General features: G+C 36.8%; 3 protein-coding genes across 3 annotated transcripts; 2 read left to right on the forward strand and 1 right to left on the reverse strand.

Annotated features, from left to right (window-relative positions):
• The first annotated feature begins 3,076 nt into the window (after positions 1-3,076).
• Positions 3,077-6,525, forward strand: Adar (Adenosine deaminase acting on RNA). Its single transcript, XM_089847561.1, has 2 exons — positions 3,077-3,465; positions 3,526-6,525. The coding sequence occupies exons 1-2, from the start codon at positions 3,450-3,452 to the stop codon at positions 6,240-6,242; spliced, it is 2,733 nt and encodes a 910-aa protein (XP_089703687.1). The 5' UTR covers positions 3,077-3,449; the 3' UTR covers positions 6,243-6,525.
• Positions 6,526-6,824: 299 nt separating this feature from the next.
• Positions 6,825-9,566, reverse strand: LOC149650871 (uncharacterized). Its single transcript, XM_089847573.1, has 2 exons — positions 9,213-9,566; positions 6,825-7,758 (listed from the first exon to the last, which is right to left on the reverse strand). The coding sequence occupies exons 1-2, from the start codon at positions 9,221-9,223 to the stop codon at positions 6,897-6,899; spliced, it is 873 nt and encodes a 290-aa protein (XP_089703699.1). The 5' UTR covers positions 9,224-9,566; the 3' UTR covers positions 6,825-6,896.
• On the forward strand, positions 9,439-10,962 carry LOC149650872 (G protein-coupled receptor 83-like). The gene is made up of 2 exons (XM_089847178.1): positions 9,439-9,857; positions 10,920-10,962. The coding sequence occupies exons 1-2, from the start codon at positions 9,439-9,441 to the stop codon at positions 10,960-10,962; spliced, it is 462 nt and encodes a 153-aa protein (XP_089703304.1).
• Positions 10,963-16,697: the final 5,735 nt, after the last annotated feature.

Raw genomic sequence — 16,697 nt, forward strand, 5'->3', positions numbered from 1 at the left:
TGACTGATTCAACGCGTCATTAACATAACTGAAGTTCCCTTTTGAGATACCAAGAACAAACCCCGTCTTTTTGTGTCCCCTAGAAACATTTGTTAGTCAAGTGAAGATGAAATGTGTACAAAAATATTTCCAACAAGTCTCTCTCTAGTTATTTTTGTTAATTAATAATAACTTCTTAATTACTTTGAGTACGGTTATGATACTGGGTGGAATTACTGTATGGAATGTGTACTATATTGTGGTACCATTGATTTTTACGTATGAAGTCTCAAACAAATGTTATAGAGACTTTTATAGACATGATTGTGAAGATTTTTTTTTGGAAATTCGGTACAATAGACTATTTCATTAATTTCTTGCGCAGAAAGAGGTCACCCCTCGGGTTATTTCCCTCGCTCCAAGAGGAAACACCAGACGGAGCCCGAGTTTGCTATACAAGGGGGGCTAGCCAACTCTCACTGCCTCTAGCGGGGCTTCTTGGCGCGAGGGAGGATACCCTAATGGCGGCCTCGCCCCTGCGCGTTGGTTTCTCTATATGTAATTTCCGAAATGGTCAATTTAAAACTAAAATCTTCGGAAAAGAAATGTTTAGGTTGAGTTGTCCTTTAAGAATCGTGAGTGATAAGCAAACACGGGGCTTCCCAAGGCGATAATGACGGCTATGGGGGGAAGGAATATAATGGATTTCGGGGGTATTACCCCTTTCAAGCCCCTCTTTGATAGAATAACTATCACACTAACCCATTCTCTGACGTCCCAAGTTCCCAACCCAATTTGAAACTTTTTCTTAACAACAATAGCTTTTTCCGAGAACTTGTGTCAAAGAATCTTATTTATGCCCACACCTGCGATATTGCACGTGTTTTGTGTAGTTTAGCCATGGTTTAACATGATTTTGAAATGGAAAAGTTTTTAAGAAACTTTGGGATAGGGAAATTTGTCTTAGTCGGGTTGGTAAACGTATTATTTTGGTCTTAGTTGGTTAGTTGAAATACCATGATGGTTAGTTGACAGTAAAGTTAATGCCATAATCCCTTAGATTTAGGATTAAGGTGTTTTAACGTGTGTCATTGTTTTACTGCCCGCTGTAAAGTCCGTTTGGTATTATTATCTAATTGAGTAACGGATATGAGATGATACGCTTGAGTTGAATCAGTAATATAAGTTCTATAGGCTAAAGCGTCGGTTGTGGACGAGTCCAATTTTCTAACTCTCCCCTGCTACATTAATTTGGATGTATTGTAATTATGTCTGCGAATGTACTGACTGTAATGAGTCGAGGAAATTTTCAATAGCCGCCCTCTTTGGCGTTGTTTCGTTATTAAATAATTGTTTAAGGTTAGAATATAACTTTAATAATTCATAGAGATATCATGGATATCGCTTTAAAAAATACGTATAGTATTTTAGCTTATTGTAAGGGACAGATATAGAGTAATGGCAGTTTCCCAGCTTTGACTGCATTATGGTCTATGGACAAATAACATGGGGTGCCATTAGTCTATAGACCAATACGAATATTACATGCAGGGAAACAAACTTCCAGGGGCACGCCTCTATAGTCGATAATTTCAATCATGTCAGGAGACACCGCTAGAGGCATGACCGAGTTGGCTAGCCTCTCAGATGCAGTGAGCTTGGGCTGCCTCTAGTGTTGTCTTGAAATTATCCAGTATGTAGGCGTGCCCCTGGAAGTTTATTTCTCTGTAGGTAATATTCGTATTGGTCTATTGTCGTGTAAAATTTTTAAAGACGTCCAAGACGCTCAAATAATATAAAATAATATTTAAGTACAAAACTGTTCATTTAAAAATTACTTTATCTGGAAATAAGTTAATTCTTTCTAACTAGGCCTAGAAGACGGCAACCTAACCTAACCTGACTTGCCTAAACTGACACACACTAGGCGAGGGAGGGGGTCAACTTTCCTATGTTTGAACAGGAAATAATTTCAACAATTCTAAAAATTACTGACTAGTGACCCATAGTTAAGAAAATTCAAATTCACTCACTCTCGAAAATGGTCTCCTTGCTGTTGGTGGAAGCCACTCTCCAAAATCGAATTCTTTATTCCTATGTCTATGCGACGTTCCACCATGATGCGAACTTCGACTTTTCCTATGGTGATGGTGACCATCGGCCGATTTTGACCTACTACTTTTCTTTTCTCTGGTACTTTTTCTACCTCTGTCGCCCGACTGCGATCTCGACCTGTGCTTACTCATTTTGTAATTTTCTTCATCACTTTGTGTTTGTTCCAAAACTTCCAAAATCCATTTGGCCACGTAAGGTTTAACTAAAGTATCCCAAGAATTTTTACGACAATTTTTAGAAAGTAATTTAGAGCTTAAAGCTCGCAATGATGACCGAAACAACGAAATTTTTAACCGAATTTAGGGTACACTTTACGTTGGAAGGCTAATCGAGTAATATTTAGGATTTTTAAAGTAACCCTAGTTTAGAATTACTAATTCTTGAATTGGCTCAAACGCCTACTACAGATGGTTTAGGGTTTAAGATGTTATTTAACACCTGGGGCGTATTCAAAAGTAGGGGAGAGTTTGTGAAATATAATACTTACTCGGAGCATTATGCCCTTACGCGCTGCTAAAGATGAGTTTTCAATTTTTAAGCCTACTTTTGATTCTATATAAATACTAATTTTTCATTTAATTTGTCCATTTTTCATCGTTTTAAGTATTCAATATTTGACATAACGTTTTAACACTATTGAAAACCGAACATTATGTCTCAGGCCGGCGACAATTCAACTTCGTAGAAGATTCTCGGGTAGATTTGTAGAAACAACCACGTTTACCAAAGATAATATATTTCCTTTTACTTGTAGCTTTTACTACCTAATATTTTTGGTTAGGTTCAGCCTTTAGCAAGCTTTGAAATGTAATTATATAAGTATTTTTCATACTTTAAAACTAATTTTAGGCTTAGGAATATTTTAATTTTCCCTCCACTAGTTGGAACCACAATATCATACTATGATGAAATTCTATCCAATAGTATTCCACTTCATATCCCTCTAGTATTTTTCACCCCATTTTAGAATGATTATATCTCCCTCCTCACCCTCTCGAGGAAGAAGCACCGATGACCGAAGCAGGCTGCAGCGCTAGCGAAGTTCCCGCGGTAAAATAATACTAAAGACCGTTGACTGGTTATGCAGCTTATGCTGGTTGGCTTAACAATATAAGTTAATGAATTTAACCCTTAATGTAACCCAATTTTAGGCGTAATAATTAACGAAAATGGAATAGAAAGTGTTATTTTAACTTTTAAGAGTATTTAAGTGTGAAAACTACGAATATTTACGGTACATTTATCGGAAACCGGGTTTTTCTTATAGCCAAGGCTTAAGTATAGTAGCTAGCTACTAAGCTTAGAATCAACTCTTTCATGAAACTAAACTACGTCGCCCCTTAAAAACTATAAAAATGAATAGAGGAACAGGTTAGTTACATATTTTACATTTAAATAAATCGTTTCTTACAGATATAAATCTAATTCTAGCTAGAAGAGCAATACGTAGCCGCCCACCCAGTAGTGTTGGAAATAGAGGAGCACCTGGGCGTGGAGCGCCATCAGGCAGAGGCGCCACAGGCCCCCCCACAAGCGGGACTGCGGTTCGTGGTATCCCTTCTGGTAGAAGAATCATAGCAGCACGTGGTGTGTCCAGAGGTGTAATGAGAGGAAGAGGGGCGCAACAAAGTGGCACCAAACCAGCAGTTGCTGAGGAAAATCCCTCTGTACAAGATTTGACTTCAGATGACCACCGCGATGTCAAATCAGTTAAAGAAGCGCCCGAAATTTGTCAAATTTCTGGAATTCAAAGTCAAGATGCTCAAGACAATGAACCTCCTTTGGCTGTAGTTAAGAAAGAACCAACTACATCTGTAGTTAAGAAGGAACCAACTACACCTGTAGTTAAGAAAGAACCATCTACACCTGTAGCTAAGAAAGAACCAACTACACCTGTAGTTAAGAAAGAACCACTTACACCTGTAGCTCAGAAAGAACCAACTACACCTGTGGTTGAAGAGCCATCACCTCCACCTGTTGTTAGACAACCACCTCTGTTAAATGTCATGCCTGCAAAATCTATTTTGAAGAAACCACACAAATCCGACATTTCCAGCACCGACAACACCAGCATTTTGTCAAATTTGAGTAAAGATTACCAATACCAAGATATAAGTCCAGCGGAGTCTGAGAAATCACTCAATCTCAGAGGAATGGAAACGGACGATCAAAATAAATCTCCGAATACAAATGGAAATGATACCAAAATGGATTACGACGAGAGCAAAAGTAATGACGAGAACATGGAAACTGAGACAAGTGCAAGTTCACGCAAAAGAAAAAACGACGGAGAGAAGGGTTTTTCTCCTCGAAAGAAAAGAAAATCGGATCATTTAATGGTTCCTAAAAACCCTTTAATGAAACTGAATGAACTTAAACCCGGGTTGAGTTACGTTATTGAGAAACAAGAGGGACCGTCGCACAACCCAACTTTTTGGGTCTCTGTTACGGTGGATGGAGAGAAACATATAGGGAAAGGGCGATCGAAACAAGACGCCAAACATTCGGCCGCTCTCGCCGCCTTGTCCTCCTTCGTTCAATTCCCTGATCAGTCGGAGGTTTCTCAAATGATGCCCCAAGTGTTCAGTGGGAAGACTGACTTCACATCGGATTCCTTAGAAGATCAACAGATATTCTTTAACGTCTCGGACGTAAAACAGAAGAAATACGCTGATTTTCCGCAAATATTTATACCGAAACGATCTCGAATACAGAAAGCCTTGGCTGGATTTGAATCTAAAAGTCCAGTCATGTTACTTAACGAATTACATCCTGGATCTGAGTACACGTTAATAGACGAGATGTCCTCTATTCCCGCTCATCGTTTCACTATGGCCGTCAATGTAAACAATACTTTATACGAAGGAAATGGTCAAAGTAAAAAACAAGCCAAAGCGGCGGCGGCCAGGGCGGCCTTGGTTTCGATTTACCACATTCCCTTAACTGGTAACTACTCTACCATGAATACGGGAGACGCTACGACGATAACGATGTCCGGATTGGAACAAGCGGTCGCTGACAAGATCGCCAGTACAGTCTACGAAACGTTCTCGCAAATAATCGTCGGCTTTGATGATAATAAGAAATGGAAGGTCTTATCGGGGATTGTCATGACGACTGACGAAGAGATGGAGAAAGTAACGGTCATCGGGGTCTCAACAGGAACAAAGTGCATCAGCGGGGAGCACATAAGTATGAATGGAGCCGTTCTCAACGATTGCCACGCGGAAATCATCTCTAGAAGATGTTTTAAAGATTTCCTTTACTCGCAATTGGAACGTTTTGCTGAACCAGGGGCCATGATAGACGATTTAGTCATAGTTAAGAACGAAAATGGTGGCTTTGCATTGAAACCCCACGTGAAATTTCACCTCTTTATCAGTACGGCGCCGTGTGGAGACGCTCGCATTTTTTCACCCCACGAATTAGAGTTTGGAGACAAAGTCGATAAACACCCTAACCGCAAAGGTCGAGGCCTTTTGCGAACCAAAATCGAAGCGGGTGAAGGGACAATCCCAGTCAAATCGGGAGAATCCATTCAAACTTGGGATGGTATTCAAGGAGGACAACGATTATTAACAATGTCCTGTTCGGATAAAATCGCGCGTTGGAACGTCCTTGGGTTACAAGGAACGTTGCTTAGTCTGTACTTTGAACCGATTTACTTGGAGAGTATTATCCTCGGTAGTATGTACCACGAGGACCATATGTACCGAGCCATCGGTAAAAGAATAGAAGGCGCCATTGGAGCATTACCTAATCCTTACCGCTTAATAATACCTAAGATAAATATCGTTACTAGTACGGAAACGCGTCAAGCTAGTAAATCCCCAACGTACAGCGTGAACTGGTCACTCGGACTATCAAATCCGGAAATCGTCAATGGTACAACTGGCAAACTCTACAATGGTCAGTTTTCGAGGCTAGCCAAACGTACCTTCTTTACTAGGTTTCAGAAAATACGACCGAAACTAAAGTTTCTACCAGGAAGCGAAATGAAATTCACTATCAATTACGTTGAGACAAAAACTACTGTCACTGATTATCAAAACGCGAAGGAGGTTGTCTTTAAAGCATTTCAGGACGCGGGTTTAGGAGCTTGGGTTAAAAAACCACCCGAACAGGATGATTTTGAAGTTAGCTTTTAGATCTTGAAGTACGTTTGTCTTTGTTCCCCCCCCCCCGGTTCCCCTACCTTGTCTTCATCGCGCGATAAAAAAGGAAGTGTTCTTCGTTTAGTTTTTACTTAATCCCTCATTTTCATCTCGTATTTGTAATGTTTTTAGTTTTAAAGTTTGAATTGATTGAAAAAATCAAAACTTTCAAACACTAAACTAACGAATGATTTACGTATGAAAATATACAGATAATATTATATGATATGAATGTAGTCATTTCGAGTATCAAATAAAAACTACATCTTAACTTGTACGTTTTTCTTGTTCTTTAATTTACAATATTACTAAGTCAAAACTTTCAAGTTTTACTTTGAAAACATGGGAATATCTTGGTAAAAATATGCTTTGAAAACATGGGAATATCTTGGTAAAAATATGCTTTGAAAACATGGGAATATCTTGGTAAAAATATGCTTTGAAAACATGGGAATATCTTGGTAAAAATATGCTTTGAAAACATGGGTATATCGTTTTGTCAAATTTCACAACGTCGGAAAGGTTTGGTGAAACATGACTTTGAAAACATATTCAAATTAAAGCCTGGACAATGTTTGAATCTTTAAATGTTTAATTTTACCCTAAATACATCAGAATTTTACCAGAAATAACAAAAATAAATCAATCTTAAACTTTTTTAGGCAATTTTCGTCTCTTCGGATTACTATGAGGATGATTCGCGCTCGTTTCTCTTACCATATCCCGCGGAAAATCTGTTAGTTTCATTAAACTCTTTTTGTTGGCGCTTTTGAGAATACCATTGACTCGCTTAACGACATTACCACCATCATCTTTGTCATTGGGCAGCTGTCTTTTAACAGGTTGACGTTTTACCACCGGTTGTTGTTTTACCATCGGTTGTCCCTTGGTAGCGGCTTTAGTACCTGGTCTTTGAGGCGTCGCCTTATGATTTAACCCCGTTCCTAAGACTTGACACAAAGCTGTCCTCGTTTTCTTAAGCTTACTAATCTCCAAGTCACTAAACCCGTGACTGTAAAAGATAAGGTTATCCAAATCCGTTATTATTTGTAAAAGTCTTTTGCTCGGTATCATTAACATGGAACAGTGGCTAGAAGAATTGTTCTTAGAGGCCTTGTTTAGAAGGTGGCCAAAAAATTCCAGACTTTTATCACACTTGGTTTGAATGGCGTTTAACATTCTGTTCAGTTTCTCAAAATAGTTCTTGTAGATTTTAAGCAAGTTGACGGTATGTCCAGAGAAACTCTCATCGAAAATCGTCCCCAAATTTCGAACACCGGACCGTTTACTTTGCCGAATTTTCCGTACCATTATTTCGTGATTTTCTTTAATTTCTTGGATGTTTAGGAAAAAAGTGTTGATAAGAACGTTTCCCGGAAACTTCTCTTTCAAAAACAATCCGTATTTATTCATTAGAACGTCCAGTTTTTTAACGTATTCGCTTTCTTCGCCGATGAATGTCTCTAATAACTCCTGGTAACCCGGTTCTCGTAGTTGTTCAATTTCGTGACTTTTCATAGTTGAATTGTTTTGTTTTTCCGTTGGATTTAAATAAAAATATATCCAGGTTAATTTTGAAGACGTTAAGCCTAAATTACTTTTAAAATTTAAAATAACGTTTCTCGTGTAACGTCTCGTGGATAATTTTGACCTTTTTTTCACGTGATTTACTACACCTCCTTTTCACGCGTTATCATAATTCTAACCAATAACAGTAGAGCTACGATATTAGGCTTAATGAACTCTTTAAAATAACCCAAGATTCTTGAAAATTTCAATTTTTCTTTTAAGGAACGACATTTAAGGAAGAAACTTAATTACCCTGATGTGCCTGCCCTTATTCATGTGAGGTTTGAAATTTATTCATAAGGTATTTTGAATTTTTATCCATCGATTAGGCTTAAGAACGATATCAAATAGTCGATGAGTGAAAAGTCGTTTATTTCAAGTAGACATCATTAGGAAAGCAATTTTGGCGGGAGGCTTTTGATACCCCCACCCCCACCCCTCAAGGCACAGCGGGAAATTGTTCTGTCTCTAAAGAGTTTCAATTTCAAACGATATTAATAGTAGATTGTTGCTATATTTAACTTTGATCTGTAACTAATGGACCTTTGAAACCCCACCTACTCGGAAGGTTTCCAATTTAAATCGAAACGAAGATCTCCCCCTCAGATAATTGCTATGAAAATGAAGACTATAACAGACGCTGTATACTTGGACATCCATTAGTCTTCGGTAATTAACCTAACCCCTTTTTTTTAATGGAATCCGACCTCTTTCTGTTAATCCAAAATAGGCCAGCTCTTATTGGGGAAAAAGTTCAAGAACGAACTTTCTTTAGGGAAATTTATTGAGACATATATTGAGCTCCGATAGGCGGTATATTGTATATACAGAGTTGCCCTTAACAACCCCCAGCTCGTGTTTGTCATTCTAAACGTATTAAACTGGACATACGACATAGGGATCCACGGATAATTGGATTAGTGGAGAGAAAAATCGACTTACCCTAGCTGGATATCTTAAAGAGTGTCAGGGAAAACCGAACCATATTGAAACACCAATACTTTATGATCGGTCATTTTTTATACAAGTGTTATATTCCTATTCCCCCTCCCGGGGTCAAATAATATCATATATTGAGGTTATGACCTTTGACCTGACCGAATTTACTAACTGAAACATAATTTCCAAGTAATATGAACCTCGTGTGTTGAAAAATTAACTTATCCACGCCATAATTTAATATATTTATAATTAGTTTTTACTTCTGCCACAAAAATAGTCTGAAAAGAAGTGACGTAGTCATCGCGATCTGTTAAAGCAGACGAATCTAGTCTTATATAGTTAAGATTAAAAGTACGTTCTACTTAGCACCAAATTATTATAATCCGGAGAAAAGATTATCCGTTACTATCAAAGCTTTTCTCGCATCTCCTCCTAAAGATCTGGGGTATCTACCTATGGCGCATGCTCTATTCATTCCAGTATCTAGCCAGGCTGGCACTCGAGCTGACAGTCGAGATCATAAAGCAACCGGATTTAAACCAAGTCGCGCGCCAACTTTAACCTCACGAGACGCGAATCTCCTAGATTACGTCATCAGTGTCAATTTATATCTATGACAGTTAAAATTGGCTAAGCTCAAATTCAATCTTAACCCGTATTCGAGTTAAATAGAAAAATAATGGAACCAACTACGCTGGGTTTTATGTCAAATCAGTCGTTTAACAATTTAACTATTACGGATGTTGAAATAAACTATACGATTTCGGACCTAAGTGACTTGGAGGCGTTAGGACCGGCTTTGCAAGCTTTTTTAGTAACTTTGTATTCCCTTACGGCGTTGATAGCTTTCGCCGGTAATATCACCGTTATAACCGTTTTAATATGCGGTAAAAGTTTCTCGAAAGAACTTCGAATTTATTTGATTAATTTGGCTCTGAGCGATATCGCCATGGCCATATTCAGTATTCCGTTTACATACACGGATTTTATGCTCGGACGATGGATTTTCGCGCGAATTTTTTGTCCAGTTGTGATGTTCATGCAACATGTTTCGGTAATTGTCAGTGTTTATACCTTAACGGCAGTTGGAATTGACAGGTAAGAGAATTTTTTTTTTGAAAAATACTTGGTTTTTATGTTTTCATAACTTTAATATAATCTGAAAGGATTATACCCTCTGAGCGGCTTAAAATCGACGAAATTCTCGTACAAAATAGGGAATTTCTTAGGTATACCTTCTAACCCCCTCAAAGAGTATATAGGCTAGTGTAAAAGTTTTCAAAAATAAATGTATTAGTACTAGTAGTGTATTTATTTTTATACCCTATCGGTTGAGCGGCTTATTTTATTAAAAAAATTCAAAGAAACCAAGCCGCTAAAGGACTATAAATACTTCTACTCAACAATGCCGTAGGAAGTTTTTTTTTTGATGCTCTCTTGTTCATTGATTTGAAAAATGCACTTTGCAAGTTTTTATCTGCGAAGACCATCCAATCTTTTGTTGTCCGAATTTAAAGGGGTCGTACAAATACACTTTGTCGCTTAAACCCAAGTCCCTTTTGCTATACAGGGGCCTCCAAAAACGGTGGTAGGACCTAATAGCGTTTTCCTTTGGGTCCTCGCGGAGCGCTCCCAAGGAGCAATAAAAATTGTAGTAGTAGTTTCCAGCTTCGTTAAAGACTGTTTTTGAAGAATAGGATCTCCTAGTTTTATTCCTCCATGGGAGCGCTCCACGAGGACCCAAAGGAAAACGCTATAACCCAAGTACATGAGTTATTTTGAGTCTAAAGTGTTCTGTGATTTTTTTCTCTAAGGGGCATGGTGTACATCCCAAAGATAAATTAAAATAATAAAAAAATAATGATCTGGAAGACTTTTTTCCGTGAAGTATCCAACCTCTTGACCTCTTCACGTGATGTGTAATTTCGCGTGGTCTATTTTTTTTTTAACCAACTTTATCGAGAAAAGTTTCATTTTGCGCACCTTAAATTCTTCTTTTTATTTAGTGCCCTGCTCTTTTATTGAAGTGTCGACCGTGGTGTTTATAAACGAGGTTCATTTCCATAATCCATAAACCCTCTAAGGTCCCTTTCTAGTAAAGGTACCGGTCCCAAGACCTCTTAGGAGGGTCATAAAGGGTTTACCTTTTAAATCTCTTAGGTCCCATACTATCGATGGACCTTTAACTTCTTTAAAGGGATAGTATCTTTTTTTAACTGCAATCCCTATAATTAAACTTAATTTTTGTTAATTTTGAAGATTTTACAAAATTAATGTATTTTTAAATTATTATTTTTTATGCTGGGGAAGCCAACATTTAGGGGTTTTTCATCCCATGCTAACTCTATGAGCGCCTGTAGAAATGTTTAACCCGCAATACACCAGTGTTCAGGGTGAAGCTATCCACCAGGGGCAATAGCTAATTTTCAATATTTTTTTGTAAAATAATTTAGTATTTTTAAAAAATGCATTATTTTTATAAAGTAATTATGATTATGATTAATTCGATTTTAATAATTAAAATTAAATATATCCTACGTTATTTTAACATCGAAGGAGTTAATTACCCCTCGTTTAAAAATAGAGATGTTCAAGCAGAGTTCATACAAACCTGAATAACCTGGAAATTTCAGGGAAATAAATTGTTGAATAAAAATTCAGGGAAAACTCAGGGAAATAAATTGTTGAATAAAAATTCAGGGAAAACTCAGGGAAATAAATTTTCGACTAAAAAACTAAGGGAAATATATAATTTTTAATTCGGTGAACATTTCTGAGGCCCTGAACCACTCCCGTAGTTATTACTCCAAAAACAACTCATGCAGATGTGGCTTTGCACTTGGAAATTCCAGGGAAATATATTAAAAACAAACACATGGAAGTTTCAGGGAAATTGGTTTTCCAAAAGTTGTATGAACCCTGTTATATATTAAATTGCCAAACAATATTTCATAAACTTTTCCCCGATAAATCTATATAAACAAACTTTATGAAAGAATTTTCTGTAAAATTTGGCATCGAATCGCTTGGGAATTGACTTAAATAGAAAACTAGTGTACCATACTATACCGGCAACGTCTTAGAATTAGTATTAAGTTAGGGAGAGAGAGATAATGTAATGCCCATTATTCTTTCCTTCGCTTTGACCCTTCAGGCCCCGGGCTATATCCAGGACAATGAAAATGACCTCTTGGGGGAGGCATCGGGCTGTTGACCCGTTACTTTAACTTTACCAATTCTCTAAGGAGCTAGACTTCTTCCTTTTAAGGAAGGGTTTATTATGGACACTTAATGTCGTAGTGTAGAAATTTCCCAAAAACCATGCCAAGAACTAGGTTTTACTACTTGATAATGGGCCTTATAGCTTCGATGGAATAATGTATGGAATGCTATTTTATTCTCAATTATAGGATGTACAGGGTGTTTCAAGAAGGGTGGTAGGCCGAATAAGGGCCATTTTGAGTCGAAAATGTTCTACAGCTGCATGGATTCCTTAGCCTTATATTTCAGTTTCTTTCTAAAATTTAAGGGGTCCTCCGCAAAACACTCCCTTAAGGCAAAATGTTATAGAAGTTTCATTAAATTTCGACTCAAAATAGATTTCCCACTGAACCCATGCACTGTACTTTCGTCCTACCACTTTTTTGAAGCACCCTGTATAGTTTTTGAGGAGCTTTCTCCAACCGATTAATTTTGAGAGAAGCCAAGCACCTCAAATACTATAATTTTTCCAAAATATAAATAATATAATGCAATTTTCCGCTCCATATATGCTCTATTAGCGCAAATACTCCCTTCGCAGCCAAAGAAAATAGACCCAGTGGGTGTTTGGGAAGTGTGTTTTTAATTATATCTTTTTGGGGATCGAGGCTCTTCGATTTTTCCATCCTCAATTGGTTTGTTCGCTTTTTAACCATGCGACACTTTTTTCTTACCAAGACGGTCCCGGCGGGCGGTACGTGGTGGTTTCCTTTTTTCCTTTTTCAAGTACTTATCTCGCTTGCCACTTAAAACAGGCCATTAGTCAGTTTGAAGTCTTTATAATTGAAAGAATATACTGTACTTTCCAAAAAAGGAAGAAAAGAAGAACGCTAAGCCTTTGTCAAAATTTTTGCCTGAAAGAGTGTTAAGAAAATCTTCCGACTTTGGAAAAGGTCCAGGGACTTTGCCACTTAAAGTTCGTCTTCACATTTTCCCCCCCGTAACTAAATTGGTTACGAAAGAGGGTTTAGCTAATTTGCCTAACAAAGACTGAGCTAATATTAATTAAAATAATCAATCGTTAATATTCATTTGAGCAAATTATTTTCGGAGAATTCCCTGTTCTTAACGCTTCCTGAAAAGGGAAAAATAATTTTAAACCTAGGCCTAATAAGAGTTATTGTTAAGCCTAATTATTGGTTAATTTGCCACAAAGGCCTAGCTAAAATTTCCTTGTTCTTTATCCTTCCTGATTTGAAATGGGAAAATATTTATAGGCCTAATAAGGTTAATTGTTTAGCCTAATTATTGGTTAATTCGCCAAAAAGGCTTAGCTAATAATCAATTGTTTTAATTTTGAAATGATAATTCCTTGTTATTTGTGTTTCGGAACACAATTAGGCCCAACAACGGTTATTGTTAAGCCTAACGACTCTACGGTAAAAATAGCCTAGAAGTACAATTTTCAAGCCTGTATTATGCTTGCCATAGGTATGGGGTTGGATTCCCCGTAGAGTTTGACGCGCAGGAAACCGTTCTAAACGAGTGGCTCGTTTATCTAGGTATCCTCTTGAATAAACATTACACTCTCAAGATCTCGGTGGATTTTAGAAACTTCTTATTTGCAGTTTTTTATTCGCTACGCATCTTTAAATTCATTTTTCACTCTGAAACTTTACTAACGAAAAAGGCGGCAATACTCTTATTTCAAAGCCGATTTAAAACGCCTTAAAATACGTTTATATCTTCGTGGATTCTCCTATCTCAAGTTTTTGAGACGATAAGCTCCTTTCGCGATACAATTTTTATTTTCAACATGAATTTACAATTCTATTTCTAAATCCGTTTACAGGATGTCGAGTATATTATTGGTATCGTATGTCCGGGGGTCATAGAGTAGCCTTCTTTAGAGGTAGATTTTCGTACTGAAAAATGTCTTTTGATGTTAAGGTTTTAAAACACTTTGTGTCTATCTCAGGGATTCAATTCCATTTTCCCGAGCTGACTTTGAAAATGTCGTTTGTTCAACTTTTCCGGTACCCCACCCCACTCCACCCAAAGTGTCATGATTTTTTAACCTTACCTCTGTGAGATAAAAATGAATGTTTACTGTTATCGTCAGCTTTAGTTGGGTGTAGGTTCAAGTACTCGGTACAATTATTGAGCACTCTCAAGGGTTTAAATTTACCAAGGTTCTAACGCGGTGAGGTTTGTTTAGGTCTAAAAGTGAACAGTTCTAGGCCTGAAACCTTTATTACTCCAGTTTTGGTTGATGTAGGCCCAAGTACTTGGTACCATTAGAAAGATTACAATTTCTTCTATCAAATGCTAGAAGGATTTATCTTTAGAATTTTTTTAAATGGGAGTTCTGGTGTCCATCCACGTGGGTCTCTTAAAATTTAACTTTCCTAAAACCCTAATTACTCCAGATCTCTCTTGGTACTTGGTACCATTAGAAAGAGGACAACATTATCTATCAAATCCTCGAAGCACTTTTCCTTGGCATTAAAATTAAAAGAGTTCTGACGTTGTAAAATATGTCCATATTCTTACCAACTGTGACAAGGCGAGGAAAGTTCAATATTATTCGGTGTGTCTATATTTCGTTGTCCGTGGAAGACAGGCTTCCGAAAAGATTTTCTTATTTGGGACCGAATTTTGTCAAAAATGATGTTACGACGTAAGGAAATATTTGCTTTTGTTTGGCAGCGTTGCAATATCGACAGGCCCAGAAACAGGGCCTCTAGCATAGGAGTATATGGGATATTTACTTAGACAAAACTTGTTACAAAGGCCTCTTCCATGCATCCGTGCATGCTTGTAGTACAAATACACTTTCCTATAGTTTTCCTTTAGAAAAATACCCAAGTTTTATTTTATTTCAGATCCTTGACCCCGCCTATATTCCCTATACAGGGTGTTTGTGAAAAGTCCATCAATAATGAAAGGGCGTATTTATTGGGCCATTTTGAGTCGAAAATGTTCTATGACATTTTGCCGTCCGAGCCACGGTTTTCGAGTTATGATTTGAATATTTTAGGGATGACCCCTTCATTAAATTAGCGCTGTCTTTCAATTTCTTAATTAAATTTAAGGGGTCATCCGTAAATTACTCCAATCATAACTTGAAAACAGTGGCTCGGACGGAAAAATGTCATAGAACATTTTCGACTCAAAGTGGCCCAATAAATACGCCCTTTCATTATTGATGGACATTTCACAAACACCCTGTATATATGTTTAGCATTTAAGTGCAGTCTCAATATTTCTCCAAGACGCTAATAGACTATGTTAATGTTTTTGTAAAAATACCTTCCATGGAGTAATATTTGAAGAAGCGCAAATTAATATAACGTTTATACTCTATGAAAAAACTTTTTCCTGACATTAGATTTTAAAATTTTCATGAATATTCAATTAAATCGGTAGAATATTATGAAAACATTCATGGGGGACTTGAATAAATTCATTAATGATTTTTTAACTCCTGAAATATATATATGTTTTTTTTTTTCGCTTTTTTATGGTTATACTAAACTCAGAAATAAACTCCATATTGAAATTTAATGAGAGGAAATCTCAAAACATTTTACCCTAGATGAAAAAGACGGAAATGTTTGGATACTTTTATCTTTTTTCCATTACATTTCAAAGACAGAGAAAGAGTATTTCTTGAACTATCCGACCCCTCACTCTAATTTAAAATTTTGACCCCATATTTTAACTTCTTCCTAGAAAACTTTTCATAATGAAAAATAAGGGTAAAAGTTTTTTATATTGAATATTATTTTTTAATATAAAATTTTTTTGGTTCAATTTCTTAATGAGCTCAATTGAAAAATTGCTCTCGAAGTAGGCTAGTCGTGTTTTTATCATTTGTAAAGTTAAAACGGAAGATGAGATTTTAAATTTTCCAATTGCGGAGGCATACTAAGTTCTATCAAAGGCAAGTTAAATAAAGTTTATTTAATTGTGTTTAAATCAAGTTAATTTCACATATATACACTTAATTGTGTTTAAATTAAGTTAATCTCACATCTATACACTTAATATCACTTCCCATTCCCGCAATACAAAAACCACACTCCATAAACATATTTAATTTAGTGTCACACTTAATTTTGTTTTGTTACTTATGATTGCATTGAATAAACCAAAACAAGCGTAATAAAAATAGAAAAATCCATAATTTGTTTTTCTTTTGTGGAATTCTACAGTGTTATGTTTTTGATATAGTATGTTTTCTTTGCTAAATCTTGCGTTGAACCAACTTTCCCCTTTTTCTCCACTTTACTATACTTAATCATTTATGGAGAGGATGTTTTTTCTAGGGGGTTCTTCCCCACGCCGCGGGGGTTGCGGGGATAAATTCATTGTCGCTTGGGGACAATTCCATAAAAAAGAAAATGATAGTAACCAGAAGTAGGCTTAGCTCGAAATTGACCCATATCTTACACACCGCCGAGATCGAAACCGCACAATTGGGCGTAATCCCTTACCACAGGCAATCCAACAGGAAAAAAAACCCCTCTAAGACCTAATCTCGAATATCCCTGGGATATTTTCACAGTAATTCCAACCAATCATGAAAAAAAAAACCGCTTGAAAAATACCGTAGCTTCCAGAAACGATTCCATTAGAGATTGGCTTAGCCATTCTTAATCTTAGTAACCAAGGCTTAGATATTCAAACAAACATTCATATTTTCCAGTATTTTCGGGATTGATCAAAGTAGGC

Source organism: Phalangium opilio, unplaced genomic scaffold, assembly GCF_054372755.1.
Source record: "Phalangium opilio isolate 3A_F unplaced genomic scaffold, DU_Popi_V2 ptg000082l_1, whole genome shotgun sequence".
Taxonomy (NCBI): Eukaryota; Metazoa; Arthropoda; class Arachnida; order Opiliones; family Phalangiidae; genus Phalangium; species Phalangium opilio.

What these genes read in the sequence shown, in the direction of transcription:
- LOC149650872 (XM_089847178.1), top strand. Translation starts at nt 9,439, where the DNA reads ATGGAACCAACTACGCTGGGTTTTATGTCAAATCAGTCGTTTAACAAT. An exon ending in ACGGCAGTTGGAATTGACAG is followed by an intron (nt 9,858 to 10,919) that starts GTAAGAGAATTT and finishes TAAATCTCTTAG; the next exon opens with GTCCCATACTATCGATGGAC.